This window comes from Adiantum capillus-veneris, chromosome 13, assembly GCF_014529385.1.
Source record: "Adiantum capillus-veneris isolate H3 chromosome 13, ASM1452938v2, whole genome shotgun sequence".
Classification (NCBI taxonomy): domain Eukaryota; kingdom Viridiplantae; phylum Streptophyta; class Polypodiopsida; order Polypodiales; family Pteridaceae; genus Adiantum; species Adiantum capillus-veneris.
The window spans coordinates 33157751-33175591 of record NC_140943.1 but is presented as its reverse complement, the minus strand read 5'-3'; the positions used below and the strand labels follow the sequence as shown (position 1 = coordinate 33175591).

The window sequence follows — 17841 nt, the reverse complement described above, 5'->3', positions numbered from 1 at the left end:
AATAACAATGGTACAGCTGAAGATGGTCGACCTATGGAAGTGCAAGAAGCCCTGGCATGGCAGTTTGCAAGCAAATGACGGGGGCATTGAACGGGTATTTGATGCAGTCAGGAGACAGGTATACCCAAATGGAGCACTCTCTAGTGTAAACTGCAAGTGTTTCTTGCTATCACAGGTGACAGGATCAAATTATTACATCACAAGGTTGGAAACGAGGCAAGGGATGCTAGATGCAAATGCCATAGAGTTTATGATATGGGATCTGGAGCGAGATGTCTGCAGGACACTGTACTACTAGGATATGTGTGCCAAGTGAGACATTTAATAGGTCGAACATGGTTCAGAATCTTTGCCAGGTCTTGATTGTTGAACGTGCCAAGGGATGGTGGATCTCATCTTCCAATGATACCACAATATATGCATAATGCTTGCTCATGTTTGACGAGTCCAAATCTCTTTGGATGCTCGCATACCGGGGAATGGCACTTCTCCAACTAAAAGTTATGGCAAACAATTGCAACTTCAAGTTAGCAAATATTGTGAGGCCATCATCTCGAAAAATGGTGGAGTTTTATGGCATACAGAGCTCAAAGCAAGTGGCCGACCATAGGTATGATCATCAACTTGACTTGAAAGGGCGATGGTTCTTTCATGGAAGCGCAACGGGAAGTTAAGCATGACTCCTTTAAAGTGGTGGAGTTCAGGGATCGAGGCCGTGCTATGGGTATACAGGCAGTGAGGTCAAAGGGGGAAAAACAATGTTTTTTCTAACCTTCGACAGTCTCATAGGCGTGGGAACATTGCCCAAGCCAGGAGCTAAACAAAAAGAAAAAAAGAATTTTTTAAAGGTTGCAGGTGGCGGGCTGCTTGAAGGAACGAGGCGCCACTTGGAGGTTTGCATGAGAGGCGCCATCTGAGAGGGAGGAGCTGGTGCGAGTGCTGAGAAGGTGGAGGTGATCGCCAGGTGCATGCATTGGGCAGTCATCTACATTATGTGCATGGTAGAGGTCCAAGGGATGGCGCATGCAGAGGAGGACAGTGCCAGGTGGTAAACGGAGGAGTGGTGGCGCCATTTCGGGCAGGCCAGGCCCGTTTTGCAGAGTTTTTTTTTAACACCAATAGAGGAGGTCGCTATTGGCCAGACCACAGTGGGAGGAGGGCCGCCAAGTCGGGGCTGATGAGCATGGGAGGGGCTGCTGAGAGAGATGGCGAGCTGCCGAGGGGAATCGGCTCACAAGAAAAGCAAGGGCAACCGATTGGAGGCCAGGACTCGAGAAGCCTGTGAGACTTTGGTAACGCACGGAGAAAGAGCAGGGGCAGGAGGAAGGGAGACTCCATGGCGCTGTGAGCATCAGGTCTGCAGGGGAGAGTTGAGGGCTGCAGAAGGGCCAGCGCCGTTTGCAGGTGGGCTCGGCCCATGAGTAGATTGGAAGGCCGAGGTATGGAGGAGGAGGGCGCTATCTGCAAGCCAAGGGGATAGCAGCTGGTCCGAGGGGTTGAAGGCCGCCAAGGGGTTAGACCGAAATGAGACAAGAGAGCTAGTTGAGGGGCTGGTGTGTAGGAAAAGAAGATGGAAAAACCACAGAAAAGAGGTCGCCTACACAAGGAAAAGCATTAAAAAAGGATGGTTTTTCATGTCGTTGAAGGCTCACCACGCTCTTCATGGAAAGCTGCACCAAGTTAAATGATAAACTTTTGATTACTATTTACCTTTTTTGACGGACTTCTCCTGATATTAGCCCGTTCTACTCTCAGATTCGTTGTTCTCTTTGTCTTTCTCTCGTATCTTGTAATGCATCAAATACAGGTGTGCTTTCCACGAGTACTGATTGTGTGAGTGCTCCCCATATGGTTGTGATAGTTTATGACTTCAGAATGAAAGCTTGAGGGCAAACTTTAGTCTCCCATGATCTTGGGATGTCTAAAGGCGTTAGGATTGCTTATATGTGATTATATGGTGCTATGAAGGGTCAAAGGTCGAGATGATTGATTGCATGCTTTATGATTGGGTGTATATACCTCGGGCTGGTTGGGTACGGGCTTTGGGCAGTAGTCGTTTAAAGATTGGGAGTCTAAGTGTGTGATTATTAGGGGATAGGGGTGTTGTTAAGTCACTGGGATATAGAGAGGCATTCATTGAGTGTGCTAGGTGTTTTCCTAGTTCCCTCTTTCCATTAGTGGTGCCCCCACTGAGGACATATTGATTGCTCAAGTGATGGTGTGGTGCAGCAATATGGTGCTAGATTTTGAGTTGGTGTTATCAGGTGAACAAGATGCTTATTAGGGGATAGGGGTGTTGTTAAGTCACTGGGATATAGAGAGGCATTCATTGAGTGTGCTAGGTGTTTTCCTAGTTCCCTCTTTCCATTAGTGGTGCCCCCACTGAGGACATATTGATTGCTCAAGTGATGGTGTGGTGCAGCAATATGGTGCTAGATTTTGAGTTGGTGTTATCAGGTGAACAAGATGCAGAAGATTGGATCTCAGATGTAGAGCTCTGGATGTTGTCGATGCGGATGGTGACCGATGAAGCCAAGGCAAAGGCTATGCCACTGATGATGCGAGGGAAAGCCAAAGCTTGGTTCGAGGGGTTGGAAGTTCCTGATCGGCAGTCATGGAAGGTGATTCAAGCTCGGTTTGTCGAAGATTTCAAGCGAAGGCTGTCACCTACAAAAGTGGATGCTCAATCGAAGGTATTAAAGCAAGATGTATCTGAAGACTTCAATGTGTTTCTAACAAAGTTTGAAGATATTTGGAAGCAACTAGCTGCTGCTACCCAACTGCAAAGTGGAGATGTTTTCAAGATCGAGAGGTTCATGGTGTGCTTACACCCGAGGATTCGACGGATACATATGAAGACATGGTCTATCTGGCAAAGGTAAAGAGGAGGAAGGTGAAGCGGAAGTTGGAGCTGGGCGTGTTGAAGCCAGCAGATTATATGCCTGTTGTGGAGGTAGCAAAGTGCTCTTTGGTCTGAACAATGATGGCTCCAATTGTTTGAAGTGCAGAGCCTGTTGAGGTAAGGCCTACTATTGGCTATGTTCCTTGGAGATTTCCAATTCGTCATGTGCATGTGCCGAGGGTGTACAAGCTTGTCAACGAGGAGAAGCTCCATATTGCGGGAACCAAGGTGCGGAAGCGATAGCAGATGTGGAGGTTCCGATGCGGATTGAAGAGGTAAAGCCTGTGCTTGTGGAAAATTTGCATGAAAAGATAGCAGAATGGAATCAGGTTGCAGATATCGAGCGTTCAGAAGCTGATGAAGAAAGTGACCAAAGTTGTGGCAATGGTCAAGCTTTTGTGGAGCGGAATGAAGATGCAGATATGGAGTCGGTATATGGTGCCAATGATGATGAAGATACAAGCTCGAGTAGATGGTAGACAAGCGAAGAGGATATAATGGACAAGCTCTAGTAGATGGTAGACAAGCGAAGAGGATATAATGGATGAGTCCACATCCTATGGCGAGGAGACGGAGTCCGATGAGCCCGAGCTGGTAAAGGTAAAGTTGCCCTCTTATGTGTATGATGATATGGTAGTAGCCCATGTGCAAGAAGAGCATGTGCAAGAAGAGCAGGTGATCGAAGAACAGCAGGTTGCACGTGAAGAGCCAGTTTGCGAAGACCAGGGGGTTGGGCAACCCTCTCTCGTGCCTTGTGATGGTCAGGCCATGGTGACTGAAGAAGAATGTCTTGATGAAGATGATGGCCGGGGATTCGATGAGCCGGTGGTCGATGTTGATGACGAGACACAGATTTTGATTGCTAAAGCGATGGCGAGGATACATGATATGCGAGGCTGTGTGCCTGCTTCAGTGCTGTTTGAAGCGCCTACTGATGAAATGGCTATGAAAGCACCGCTATGCCAATTGCTGCAGGTTGTTTTTCTTGAAGACGGCGATGCTATGGAGGAGTCTCTAGCCGATGGATGGGGAACAGAGGATGCGGAAGCTATGCAGGGTGTACATGCTTGTTTTGGGTGGGAAATTGATTCATGCATGCAGTTCTTTGAAGGATAGTGTTATCCAGCTTTACATGAATGGTTAGCCTACAAAATTATAGGTGCAAAGCAGGGGTGGTGTGCATGTGTTTTACAGACGGATGATGATGACCAAAGCTGCATTTTTGATCCAGGAAGGACTACAATCATGCTTGGGGAAGCCTGCAACTTTCCATTTGACCCAGGCGGGTGCTACGACAGATACTGAATCTCTCTCTCTCTCTATCTACTCCTATCTATCTAATGCTTATGCACTGATATATTATCTAAATAATGCTATGGTTGAGCATGAATGCTCAATGAGGGGTTGGCCAATGATGGTACAGCTGAAGATGGTCGACCTATGGAAGTGCAAGAAGCCCGGGCATGGCAGTTTACAGGCAAATGACGAGGACATTGAACGGGTATTTGATGCAGTCAGGAGACAGTTATACCCAAATGGAGCACTCTATAGTGGAAACTGCAAGTGTTTCTTGCTATCACAGGTGACAGGATCAAATGCTTATATCACAAGGTTGGAAACGAGGCAAGGGATGCTGGATGCAAATGCCATAGAGTTTATAATATGGGATCTGGAGCGAGATGTCTGCAGAGCACTCTACTACTAGGATATGTGTGCCAAGTGAGACATTTAATAGGTCGAATATGGTTCGGAAGCTTTTCTAGGTCGTGATGCTTGAATGTGCCAAGGGTTGGTGGATCTCATCTTCGAATGATACCACAATATATGCATAATGCTTGCTCATGTTTGACGAGTCCAAATCTCTTTGGATGCTCGCATACCGGGGAATGGCACTTCTCCAACTAAAAGTTATGGCAAACAATTGCAACTTCAAGTTAGCAAAGATTGTGAGGCCATCGTCTCGAAAAATGGTGGGGTTTTATGGCATACAGAGCTCAAAGCAAGTGGTCGACCATATGTATGATCATCAACTTGACTTGAAAGGGCGATGGTTCTTTCATGGCAGCGCAACGGGAAGTTAAGCATGACTCCTTTAAAGTGGTGGAGCTCGGGGATCGAGGCCGTGCTATGGGTATACATGCAGTGAGGTGAAAGGGGGAAAAATAATGTTTTTTCTGACTTTTGACAGTTTCATAGGCGTGGGAACATTGCCAAAGCCAGGAGTTAAAGAAAAAGAAAAAAATAATTTTTAAAGGTTGCAACAGAGAAAAAAACGAGCTGCAGTAGGTGGCGGGCTGCTTGAAGGAACGAGGCGCCACTTGGAGGTTTGCATGAGAGGCGCCATCTGAGAGGGAGGAGCTGGTGCGAGTGCTGAGAAGGTGGAGGTGATCGCCAGGTGCATGCATTGGGCAGTCATCTACATTATGTGCATGGTAGAGGTCCAAGGGATGGCGCATGCAGAGGAGGACAGTGCCAGGTGGTAAACGGAGGAGTGGTGGCGCCATTTCGGGCAGGCCAGGCCCGTTTTGCAGAGTTTTTTTTAACACCAATAGAGGAGGTCGGTATTGGCCAAACCAAAGTGGGAGGAGGGCCACCAAGTCGGGGCTGATGAGTATGGGAGGGGCTGCTGAGAGAGATGGCGAGCTGCCTAGGGGAATCGGCTCACAAGAAAAGCAAGGGCAGCCGATTGGAGGCCAGGACTCGACAAGCCTGTGAGACTTTGGTAACACACGGAGAAAGAGCAGGGGCAGGAGGAAGAGAGACTTTATGGTGCTGTGAGCATCAGGTCTGCAGGGGAGAGTTGAGGGCTGCAAAAGGGCCAGTGTCGTTTGCAGGTGCCCTCGGCCCATGAGTAGATTGGAAGGCCGAGGTATGCAGGAGGAGGGCGCTATCTGCAAGCCAAGGGGATAGCAGCTAGTCCAAGGGGTTGAAGACTGCCAAGGGGTTAGACCGAAATGACACAAGAGAGCTAGTTGAGGGGTTGGTGTGTAGGGCAAAGAAGATGGAAAAAGCACAGAAAAGAGGTGGCCTACACAAGAAAAAGCATTACAAAAGGATGGTTGATCATGTCGTTGAAGGATATTGGGCTCTCCACGCTCTTCATGGAAAGCTGCACCAAGTTAAATGATAAACTTTGATTACTATGTACCTTTTTGGACGGACTTCTCTTGATATTAGCCCGTTCTACTCTCAAATTCGTGTCGGTTCTGTTTCTCTTTCTCTCATATCTTGTAATGCATCAAATATAGGTGTGCTTTCCATGAATACTGATTGTGTGAGTGCTCCCATATGGTTGTGATAGTTTATGACTTGAGAATGAAATCTTGAGGTCAAACTTGAGTCTCCCAATGATCTTGGGATGTCTAAAGGAGTCAGGATTGCTTATATGTGATTATATGGTGCTATGAAGGGTCAAAGGTCGAGATGATTGATTGCATGCTTTAGGGAGAGAATAGAGAAAAAGAGAGAGGGAGAGAATAGAGAGAGTAGAGAGTAAGAGAATGAGAAAGAGAGATCAAGGAAAAGAGAGAGATAGAGATAGAGAGAGAGGTGGAGAGAAAGAGAGGGGAAGAGAGATAGATAGAGGGGGATAGAGATAAAAAGAGAACAAGAGGGAGAGGGAAACATAGAGTCAGAGAAAGAGAGAAAGAGGAAGAGGTAGAGATAGAGAAGGAGAGGGAGAGGAAAAGAGGGATAGAGTAGAGATTAAAGAGATAGGGAGAGATCTCCGGGGGTACACCTTTAAGAAACTATTCATATATTGTGCGTTCAAAGGGTATTAAAAAAACCCCTTTACTTACATTCTTAAGGTAATAAAATGACATCTTTTTTCTTAAAAAATTACGGGTTTTCTCTAGAATCAATTTAGAAATCCCTTTTGTTAATTCTATTAAAATGTTAAAATTTTGGCAATGAAAAAACCCATTCATTTGAACTCAAGTTACATGTCTAAGAGGTGAACTCCCTGAGGGGGAGGTAGGGTAGAGAAAGAGAGAAAGGAAGGGAGAATAGAGAGAAAGAGAGGGAGAGTAGAGAGAAATAAAAGGAGTAGAGAAAGAGAGAGAGAGAGAGAGAGAGAGAGAGAGAGAGAGAGAGAGATAGGGTAGAGGGAGAGAGAGAGTAGAGAAAGAGTGAGAGAATATATGTGTGTGTATGCATGAATATATGAGTGTGTATATATCCGTATCTATGTGTAGATATGTATACATGTGTATGTGTATATCTGTGTGTTTGTGCATATATGTAGACACTAAGAAAGAGAGCATAGCACCCAAAATTTGAACGCTTCCTCTTGGGTATAGTCCCTTTTTAATCGTGGCATTGCATTGTATGGTACACTCATGTATGGATTACCACAATGTACCGTTGGTTTTACCACCGTTGAGATTGTGATGATATCTAAAGAGGTGTCACTAGACTACTGGAACTACTAGCCCCTACTTAGGTCTAATAGTATATATGTGTGTGTGAGTGTATCTATGTGAGTGAGTGGATGTATTATCTATGTGAGGAAGAGAAAGAGCAGTGTAGAGAGCGACGATTGGGTGTAGACATATAGAGGTATGTAGATAAGACCTAGGTTCTTATACTTACCAACGTAGATGTTGAACGAAAGACCGCTTAATGGGGCACAACCTAGTCACTCTTCCTTTGGTTGGTTCATGTCTCAGATGGACCTCCATCCAGGGTGAATGATGCCTCCGATGTACCCGAGTCTTGAGACAATAAGTCGAAGCAATGGATTTAAGCATTTTTGTAGCTATTTTTTTTGCAAGAATCAACGTAGATTTGTTTTTGTTATTAGCAAGCATGGCCCTATTACATCTACAGAGGTGCCAGTCCATCTATCCAGGTTCCTCAGTTAGTAGGTAGATCCATACCTCCAGCATGCACTGTCTTTGAAACACGAGTACCTCCATTTGAGGAAGGGATTGTTTGGCTGCTACACTCCATAGTAGCTTGTGGGATATGGTCTTTCTCAGCAAACCATGCCATGGGGGAGCTAGGGAGGGTCCCTACATCCAGAGACTCGCAATGATGGTACCTTCTTCTATGGTCCCTTCTTACTGACCTACTCCCCTTCCATCATAGGGCCCCACTCCCCTTCCATCAAAGGTTTCTACTTCATTCCATTCAACTCCTGCTTCACTTGAGCATCATTGATAGTCCACAGGCGGTTGGCGAACTTCTTCTGGCAATGCGCGTCAACGTTCATCTCAGGACAATGAGCACCATGAGAGACGGAGCGAGGGGGGATCCTATGGCTTTGCTTGTTTTCGTGGTGGAGGGGGGACAAAGTCTCGTATTTCAGAGCGTGCCGCTCCAAACATAAAGGATAAGGACATTGACGCACTCGTGGCAGACACCCATGCATGCTACTAGAAAGTAGAGTATGGCAACGATGTGGACTTTGATATAGCATATAGCATGGCATTTTGACCCCATCTTTAGATTCTTATCCACTCAACGTATAAGAATTGGTTTATTTCAAAGATGAATAGCCTCATATGTTTTATGCATGTGAAAAAGTTGGGTGGCCCAAATGAGCACCTTTATTTTTGAGAAGCCGTGTAGCAATAATATCCACGGTAATAAGTGAGGCAATAAGAGCGGTATTACTTGCGGATATATATCCGGGAGCATGACCACATTTACTGCTGCTGACAAACCATTGCTACGCCAATTTCCAGATCTATTACTATATTTGCAAAGTTTTCTCTCTCCATTTTCATTTGTTAATCTGCAGCAATGTTGGCGGTTCTGGATTTTTTCTCTTATAGTGAACCGTGGGTAAGTAACCTACAACCAAAATAAAGTCTATTAGTATAAATATATAGTAAGATACAAAACAAACCCTAATTACCTTACTGCATCAACATCATTTCCTTACTAGATGTAAGTTCTCGACTAGATGAATAAACTCCATGGTGGTGATTAGACCCCTCCATAATGGTGGATTTAAAACACAATCATTAGGAGATTTCGGAGGTCATTTGGAGGGCCTTCTAAGAAATTCTATTTCTCTCTCTAGAAAATGTTCCTAAAATATACTTGCACTTGTTGCGTACATCCAAAAGGACAACTGAACACTCTAAAAAGTGAACCTAGCTTTTCAAAAATCTTTGAAAACGGTCACTTTTTCACTCAATGTGTGTCGTTTTCATCAAGTACACGACGCTCATTCAATATACCTTTTGTCATCATTGAATTTAAAAAAATCACTAAATTATTAGTTGGTGCTGGAGTTTAAAGTTTTTGATACCGCCAATGCGTCCAAAATGACCAAAAACTTAAAAAATGTCTATCTACTTGCCTCAATCTGACGAGAGAGGGAGAAATTGTCAAAATACCCCAAAAAATGAGATTTTGTCACACGGCGCGCGGGGGACCATCTGGAAAATTCCAAATGGCCCTCCGACACCGTGAGGCACAAAATTAAAAAAGTGGATCGCGGCACTCAGAGGGTCATCTAGAATTCTCTGGATGGTCCCTCACACGCCATGATCCAAAATCCCCTTTTTACGGGTTTTTTGGCAATTTCTCCCTCTCCGTGTGTCAGATTGAGGCAAGTAGATATGCGTTTTTTAGGTTTTTGGACGTTCTGGACGCATTGGCGGTGTCAAAAGATTCAATTTCCAGCACCAATTGAAAGTTTTCTGATTTTTTTTTAAATTTTAATGATAACGAAAGCCATATTAAATGAGCGTCACCTACCTCATGAAAAAGACATTCACATTGAATGAAAAGGCGTCCATTTTCAAGGACCACTGACACTTTTTTTATATTTTCTGAAGATCAATCTATTTTTCTACGTAACGTAAGCTCTTCTTTCATTGGAGGAGCACTTTTTCTATCTCTTCTAAAAGGCCGTCCAAAAGACCTCTGAAATCTCCTAATGTGTTGATTTTGTGAAATTCAAACTCTTTATTTTATCAAAACATCACAAACACACATACAATCTGCTACCTTGGACTTGTCAAGGTCGTCTTTCTAGTGTATAAGTCACAGAGGCATTAGGATGCATCTTCATTCACAAAAAGAAAAAAAAAACTTTATAAAAAACCACATGAAGTAAATGAGGATCAAACATTGGTAAATGCAACATCATAAATCTATCAACACTAATTACAAATATTTTGTAGATAACCCTTTGCTTCTTAAAGACTATACCTTTCATGAAGCCACACCATGTTTCATCTATAATTCATGAGAAAATATCAATAGTTACGACACTTTGTTGACAACAATGTTAGGTTTGAGTAGTCAAATGTTTGAATGGTAACTTCCTAAGGTCAATGGCAACAATTCCTTGTTAAAGAAGTTATTTGGAGGGAGAGAGAGAGAGAGAGAGAGAGAGAGAGAGAGAGATTTCCAACAAACATAACACAATAATAGAGATTCACTATCAAATAATTATATAATGCCTCACAATGTAGTATCCAAAGAAGACAAACAAGAGTCATGAGCAAGTTGATATCCAATACATACATGAGATATACTAAAATGTAGTCAATATCCAGTATGTACATGAGAAAGACTAAAAGTATAGATCCACAAAGTCTATAAATGAGAAAGAAATAGTTGCTCTATCCCTTCTTGTGAGGTTACCGTGCTTTGAACTGGATTAAGCGTCTCCAACCACATTAAACCCTTCTTGGGCCAATGCTTGGGGGGTTCACCGTTCAGTACCCCCCTATATATCGTGCAATCATAGGGTATTAAAAACACCCCTCTTTTAAAACGTCTAAATGAGTTAAATTGACCCCTTATTTCAAGAAATTTTTCCAAAATTGAATATTAAAATCCCTTATTTTAGTATATCTCTGTTTAATTGCCTATAGTTTTTGTATTTTAAAACCACTCCTTTGGAACTCACGTTATACATTAACATGATTACATAGTGCACCACCAGAGGGCCAATGGGTTGCCATCAATTCATTTAGCCTCATAAGGTCAATTGCAACACTTCCTTGTAGAGAATGCTAGAAGTGTATGTTCTCTGTTCTCCATGTCTCCTAGCACTTGTTGAGTGACCATCACCAACCACAACCTTGATGGTAAAAGAGGATCTCATGCAAGACATTTCCGCATACAATTGACCATGGTTGAAAATAGGTGTTGGAATATACAATCAAGTACAACTCTCAATGTTTGCAATTGCGCCTTGTTGATTGTCATCTCAAACGCACATCTTAGGGGAAATTTACGCATTTCAACTCAAAAGGGAGGTCTTTTCTAGCTCCCATGAGAAATAAATCCTTGGGATGAACACTGCATTCCCTGCTTGTGATCCTGTAATGATTTTTGCTTCAATCACTTTGCTATGAAATTGTGTATAAATCAGATTCCACTTACAAAGACCACTTCTTGGATCCAAATTGCAGAGAAACAAAACTTGAGCATTCTCTTTAAATACAAAAAATGTGATGGAAAACCTCCCCCAAGATCAAATTTATTTACAAACTTGCTTGTGAATAAAATGCTATTACAATCTGATTCACACTAATTCTACATTGAAATATTTCTTCTAAGTACTAGGAAATTGCTACAATGCCAGATTTTTTATAGCATCCACCTCTTTGTTATGTGCTACCAAAATTGCTCTATCCTTGAAAAAGGTTGCATGACAAGAGAGTGTTTTAAGGTCTCCATTTATGCAAACAATAGGTTCTCCCAAAATATTTCGTGGTAGCATCATGCAGTCCTACAAAGCTACATTATCATGTAGGTCTCCATCAAAGACATCGTCATTGCCAATATCAAGTGTCCACTAAACAAATTCTCTTTCAATAACATCATTGAAACAACTGATGACTCACATTTCATTAGAAAATTTCGGAGGTCATTTGGAGGGCCTTGTAAGAAATTGTATTTCTCTCTCTAGAAACTTTTTTTAAAAATGCACTTGCACCTTGTGAGTACGTCCAAAAGGACAACCAGACACTCTAAAAAGTAGATTTATATTCCCAATCGTCCTTGAAAAATGTCACTTTTTTATTTAATGCGAGCATCTTTTTCAGGAGGTAGGTGTGGTGCATTCAATGCAGCTTACGTCATCACTAGAACTTGAAAAGTCACAAACTGTCAAATAATGATAGATTTTGAGGCTTTTGACAGCACCAATGCATCTGAAACGCCAGAATACCCTTAAAACGAGCCAAAATACCCTATAAACGAATGTCTACTTGTCTCGTTCCGACATCCGGAGAGGCAAAAAACCCCAAAAAATGGGCTTTTTTCTTATGGCGTGCGAGGAGGCATTCTAAAATTCTAGAATGCCCCCCTGCGCGCCATTAGTACAAAGCTTCTTTTAGTATTTTTTGGACACTTATCTTTCAAGAAAGTCCCTTTTTAGAGGTTTTTTGACATTTTCCTCTCAAAAAGCTCCCTAAAAAGAGGAAAAAAGGGGCTTTTTACTAACGGCGCACGAGTGGGCATTCCAAAATTTTGGAATGCCCTCCCTCACGCCGTTAGTAAAAAGCCCCTTTTGAAGAGTTTTTTTACATTTCCCTATCAAATGGCCCAATTCTTTTATTTTTGACATTTTCCCCCCTAAAAAGGGGCTTTTTACTAACGGCGCGCGAGGAGGCATTCCAAAATTTTGGAATGCCCCCTCGCGCGCCGTTAGTAAAATGTTCTTTTAGGGGTTTTTGACATTTTTTTCCTCTTTGGATGTCGGAACGAGGCAATTAGACATACATTTCTAGGATATTTGGGCGTTCCGGACGCATTGACAGTATCAAAAGTTTCAAAATCTCACCACTTGATAGTTTTGTGACCTTTTGAGTTCCAGTGATGACGTAAGCCATATTAAATGCACCGCATCTACCTTCTGAAAAAGGTGTGCGCATTAAATGAAAGAGAGTGATCGTCTTCAAGGACCACTAGATTATTAAATGAGGAGATGGACACCTTTTATATTTTTATTAATATCAATCTATTTTTCTACGTAACGTAGGCTCTTCTCTCATTGGAGGAGCTTATTTTCCTCTCTCTTCCAAAAGGCCCTCCAAAAGACCTCCGAAATCTCCTAATGTCTTTGCTAGATGCAAGATTTTGTACTTCTCCAAATGTATGAGTGGCACACAGATGCATCAACAATGTCTACCCTCCCTCCTCTATTTACTAAAGGTAAGATCTATCTAAAATCACAACCGAGGAGGAAAACCTTTCTACCAGACAACATGTTGTTTCGCATGATATCTCTTAGTGTCTTATCAAGATCCTCAAAAGCGTGTCTATGATTTAGGGGACTTCATCCCATATGATCAATGAAGTCATTTACAATAGCTTAGCAAGTTGGTTTTTTACTTTTACTACAAGAGATGGCTTCATTAATAACGCCAAATAAATGATGTTGTTGGTGGGTGTTGGTATATGCGTTTATTAACCTAGAGGAAGATCCATTTTAAAAAATAAATAAAATTTGGATTACCAACACTTATACCAATGCACTTACCGATGGGTATACCAACACACTTTTCCATGCGCATGCCGATGTGTATATCGACGGGCATACCAACGGCTGCACCAATGCCACCCAAAAAAACAGAACTGCGGGTTATCTTCTCTTGTTTTGTCCCATTTTTTCAAAACTGTCTTACTCTCCTCTTCTCCCTTGCTTCACATATGCTAATGTGGGACTTATCGGGCTTTAGATCTCCACTCATACAATTGTCAGCAATAAGATGGTGAGATTATTTCACAGATTTATGGTAGATTTTTTGGTTTGTGTTTGTGTGTGTGTCTATGTGTGTGACATAGTGTGTGTGTGTGTGTGTATGTTCTTTTGCATATTTGGAAACATTCTCTCAACCATTATGCGGCTCTTTGAGGCTGCTTGTGTGTGCACTATCACTATAAGACACTAAGGTCGTTTTCATGCATGAAAGCCACGTCAAGATGATAGAGAGTAGAAACAAGAGACATGGGGGAAGAGAGAGACTACAAATGCTATTTTTTGCGTATTTTTCCTAGATGATTACCGTGCAGATAGCTTCGATATTTGCCGCATAGATAGCTTTAGCATTTGTCGCGTGTATAGCCTCTTAGATACCCTAAATTGAATATAATATACCCCTTATGATACCCGTCCACATCTCTAATATATATAATAAAAAATCTATAATAAAAAGTACTTTCATTTTCTATCAGCCCTATATACTATACTTACTTACTGGCTCCCCTCAAAAGAAATCCATTAAACTTTAGGATTCCCATGGAATATTCTATCCCCCTACCCCCCTCCCACCCCAAAATTTCACATCAATAGAGACTGCTCTCCTCGCCACTCTCACTAGTTGTCTACCCTGCATTCCCTTCCAACCCTCTGTGGTAGCTTAGTCCTTTGTGATCCCCCTCCCCCCCCTCTTTGTATGCATGCCTTTTCCATCCACGCCCTCCCTCATCTCGCCCACACATACATCCTAGAGAATTCATCCCTCTGCAAAGACCACCTCACCTTCGCTCACCTTTTTCCTACACCTTGTGCCTACAAACAAATGAGCCAGAGAGACATAGACATAGACATAGAGAGAGAGAGAGAGAGAGAGAGAGAGAGAGAGAGAGAGAGAGAGAGAGAGAGAGAGAGAGAGAGAGAGAGAGAGAGAGAGAGAGAGAGAGAGAGAGAGAGAGAGAGAGATCAAACAAATGTGTTATAATGTATGCTAGCACAAAATTGTTAACAAAGCATTCAGAAAAGCAAGTGATCAACATTATCTAGCAACATCCTCATTACGATGTGTAACGTTTAATGGCCTAGTATTTGTGTGTAGTGGAAACTAGCATAGACATAGTGAGCATTTCATTATGATAAATTCCTAATGAGCATAGCAATAGTGCTTGGATAGAGAGAGAAAAAAAAAGAATAACAACTAGTTAGATAGGCATGAACAATACTTCAAAAGAGAGAGAAATTAAACTATTGAAAATAGTTGAGGACTAGATTTACATGGAGCCGGTCCCCCCTCGAAAAGGATTTGTATTATAGGTTTCCCCCATCAAGGGAGAAATTTCACAATACAATTCTTTTTGTTCCTTCAATAACTAGCTAGTGCAATGAAGATGGAAATTTCAAGCACTAGGAAAAAACTTATAAAACACAACATCAATTCCCTCATGGTCTTAGACCCAAGACCTCACACACCTTCAAAGATGGTGAGAGCTAGCGGGGTATGAGAGTAGATTTAGAGGAAGAAGGAGTAGTCTTACGAGAAAGAAGTATATCTCCTCACATAATCACTCATAATAGCTTAGCAACACTTAGTAATTAGCATGGTAGAGGAGATAAGCGTGCATTAATTGAAGCTTTTCTCTTGGTTGGATTTGCATCACAAAGCCAAGAGTTGTTGGTGTAGGCCTCCCTTCTTACAATCTTGGAGTAGATGATGAGCTTTCCATTAAAGCTTGAGAAGGAGAGAGAGAGTTTTCTTGCTTCACACATGAGATTGTGTGAGAGTGTGTGTCATAATGCCTTGCCAAAATCAGCCCCCTCTCTCTCTTGATTGACCCCTCTTGCAAATAACTATTGTTGGCACCCCATTGGACCCTGCGAAGCTTAGCCAATTGGCATAATTGAGAATCATAAGTGATAGCCTTGTGACATGTGTCCCCCTTTCCCCTTTTGTGAGAGCTTTAGGTAATTAAATAATGCAACTAAACTCTTATTGGACCCCTTTGTCTTCTGGCCAATAGAATTCAAGAAAGCCATTGGGCTGTTGAATGCTCATTGGACCCCTTGGGAGACTGTCCAATAGTCTTCTAGAGAGCTTAATTCTTATTGTTTCTCTTATCAAGTGTTTTTAAATGAATTAAACTAGATTTACTCTAGCCTAACTCTGATTGGTCCACCTCCATGGCCATATAATAGGATTGAGTGCACATTGTGGACAACTGGCTAGGGAGCTGACATGTGTCTCCTATTCCCTTTGTGTAAAGTGAGCCTGTGAGTGTGTGTGTGTGTGTGTTTCTTTCTCATCCCCTACTTACAGGGCTCACCCCTCCTATGTAGGAGTCTTGAAATTGGAAGGCTTTGTGTGCACTCACAAAGCCTTCCAATTTCACTAAGCTTGAGCATTTGGACATAACCTTTAAATTTTGGAACCTTAGCATTTTGGAAGTCTTGATGGGCTAAACCTTAGGGTCTTTGAACCCCATTGTTGCACATTGCTCTTTTGCAGATGGCCCCCCCTTTGGATCCCTATTGTGGCCGGTCTGCCAACTTAACCAATCTTCTAGCTTTTTCTCCCCTTGCACTTCTCCATACTAAATGATCAGTTTAACATGAGAAAATCATTAAGGAGAATTAGATATTAGTTATTATGACATTACCTTCCTCTTGAAATCATAGTCGTCCTCGACTATGGGTTAGAGAAGATAAAGCCTATTCATTAGTCCTTTTCCTAGCGGGTAGAGGATCCCTTTCTTACCCTACGACATCGCTCTAGAATGGATGACTAATCCATTTGGTGCTTGAGAGACTAAGGCTGTCGCAAGCATGTGTGCGCATTAGTCCTCTCAATCTTCTATAGTAGAGTGACAAGCTCTACTTGGTGTTTGGGAGACGTTGTCTCTCCAAACTTGGTCCTAAGCATGCATACTGCTTAGCATTACTCTAGGAAAGCATTGTAAGCATTGACAAGGTTTAGGTTATCCTTTAATTGTATGCCTTGCATCCATATAGCATCTTCAAATGGATAATTCTTAAACTTAATAAGATATTGTCGGATAGTCTTACCGCCTCTTAATACCGTGTCTTCATGTCGGAGAGTGGACTCGGGCTGCAACACCTCTTCTTGGTCCTCGATCTCCGGTGGGTCTTCAATAGTTGGTTCTTGAGGTGGCTCTCCTTTGTAAGGCTTTAGTAGGCTCACATGAAATGCATTGTGTATGAGCTAATGACTGGGAAACTTGAGTTGTAACTGGTAGGCCATCTCATTGATTGGTCGAGGAATCTGGAAGGGACCATAGTACCTTTTTGCTAACTTAGCATAGTACTTTTGGTGTCCCGTAGGATTCTTGCCCGTGGTGTGCCTTAATCGAGCCTTGAGAAATTTAAGCAAGACCCAATCATTTTCTTTAAAGGATTGGTCTCTTTTGTGCTTATCAGCAACAACCTTTTGCCTTTGCTGTGAGATAGAGATAGCATCCTTAATCTTTTAGAAAGATTCTTGTAGGTCTCGGCTATACTCATTTGCAGTGAAGATCTTCCCGTGTACTTTGAGTAGTAGGGAACTTTTGGATCTTCCCTCAATTATTACCACAAAAGGTTCTTTTCCTGTGGAAGTATGTACAATGTTATTGTAGGCATACTCCACTAAGGGTAAGTACTTCTCCCATTGGGACCTTTGATCTACTTCCGTTACGTAGGCTTTTAGTAGATCAAGAATTGTTAGGTTAGCTATTTCCCTTTGGCTATCCGTTTGCGGGTGATAGGCCGAAGAGAAGTTTAGCCTTGTCCCTAATTTCTCAAAGAGACCCTTCCAAAAATTACTGGTCATTCTAGGATCTCTATCCGACACTATGGACATTGGCAAGCCATGGTACTTGAAGATTCGTTATATGAAGACGGTTGCCATTTGATGGGCTTTGATGGTCTTTTTGATAGGTATAAAATGAGCCTATTTGCTGAACCTATCTACTATCATCCATATTCCCGTATTGCCATGGATAGACTTAGGCAATCTAAAGATAAAATCCATGGATATGCTCTCCCATGGTGAATTAGGGATTGGCAAAGGTTCAAGCAATCCAAGTTGCTTTCCTCTATCAAACTTCGTCTTTTGGCATACCACACATTTAGAAACATACTCTTGTATTTTTTTGAAAGCATTGTTCTTCTTAGCAGACCATGTATACCTAACGTTTTTCTTTGTTAGGTCATGTAATGGTCCTGCTATTAGTGAGAACTTTTCTATGAAGCGTCTATAGTATGCACACAT

General features: G+C 42.3%; 1 protein-coding gene across 1 annotated transcript; it reads left to right on the top strand.

Annotated features, from left to right (window-relative positions):
• Window positions 1-864: 864 nt before the first annotated feature.
• On the top strand, window positions 865-2900 carry LOC147443785 (uncharacterized). Its single transcript, XM_086526578.1, has one exon. The coding sequence runs from the start codon at window positions 2409-2411 to the stop codon at window positions 2880-2882; it is 474 nt and encodes a 157-aa protein (XP_086382704.1). The 5' UTR covers window positions 865-2408; the 3' UTR covers window positions 2883-2900.
• Window positions 2901-17841: the final 14941 nt, after the last annotated feature.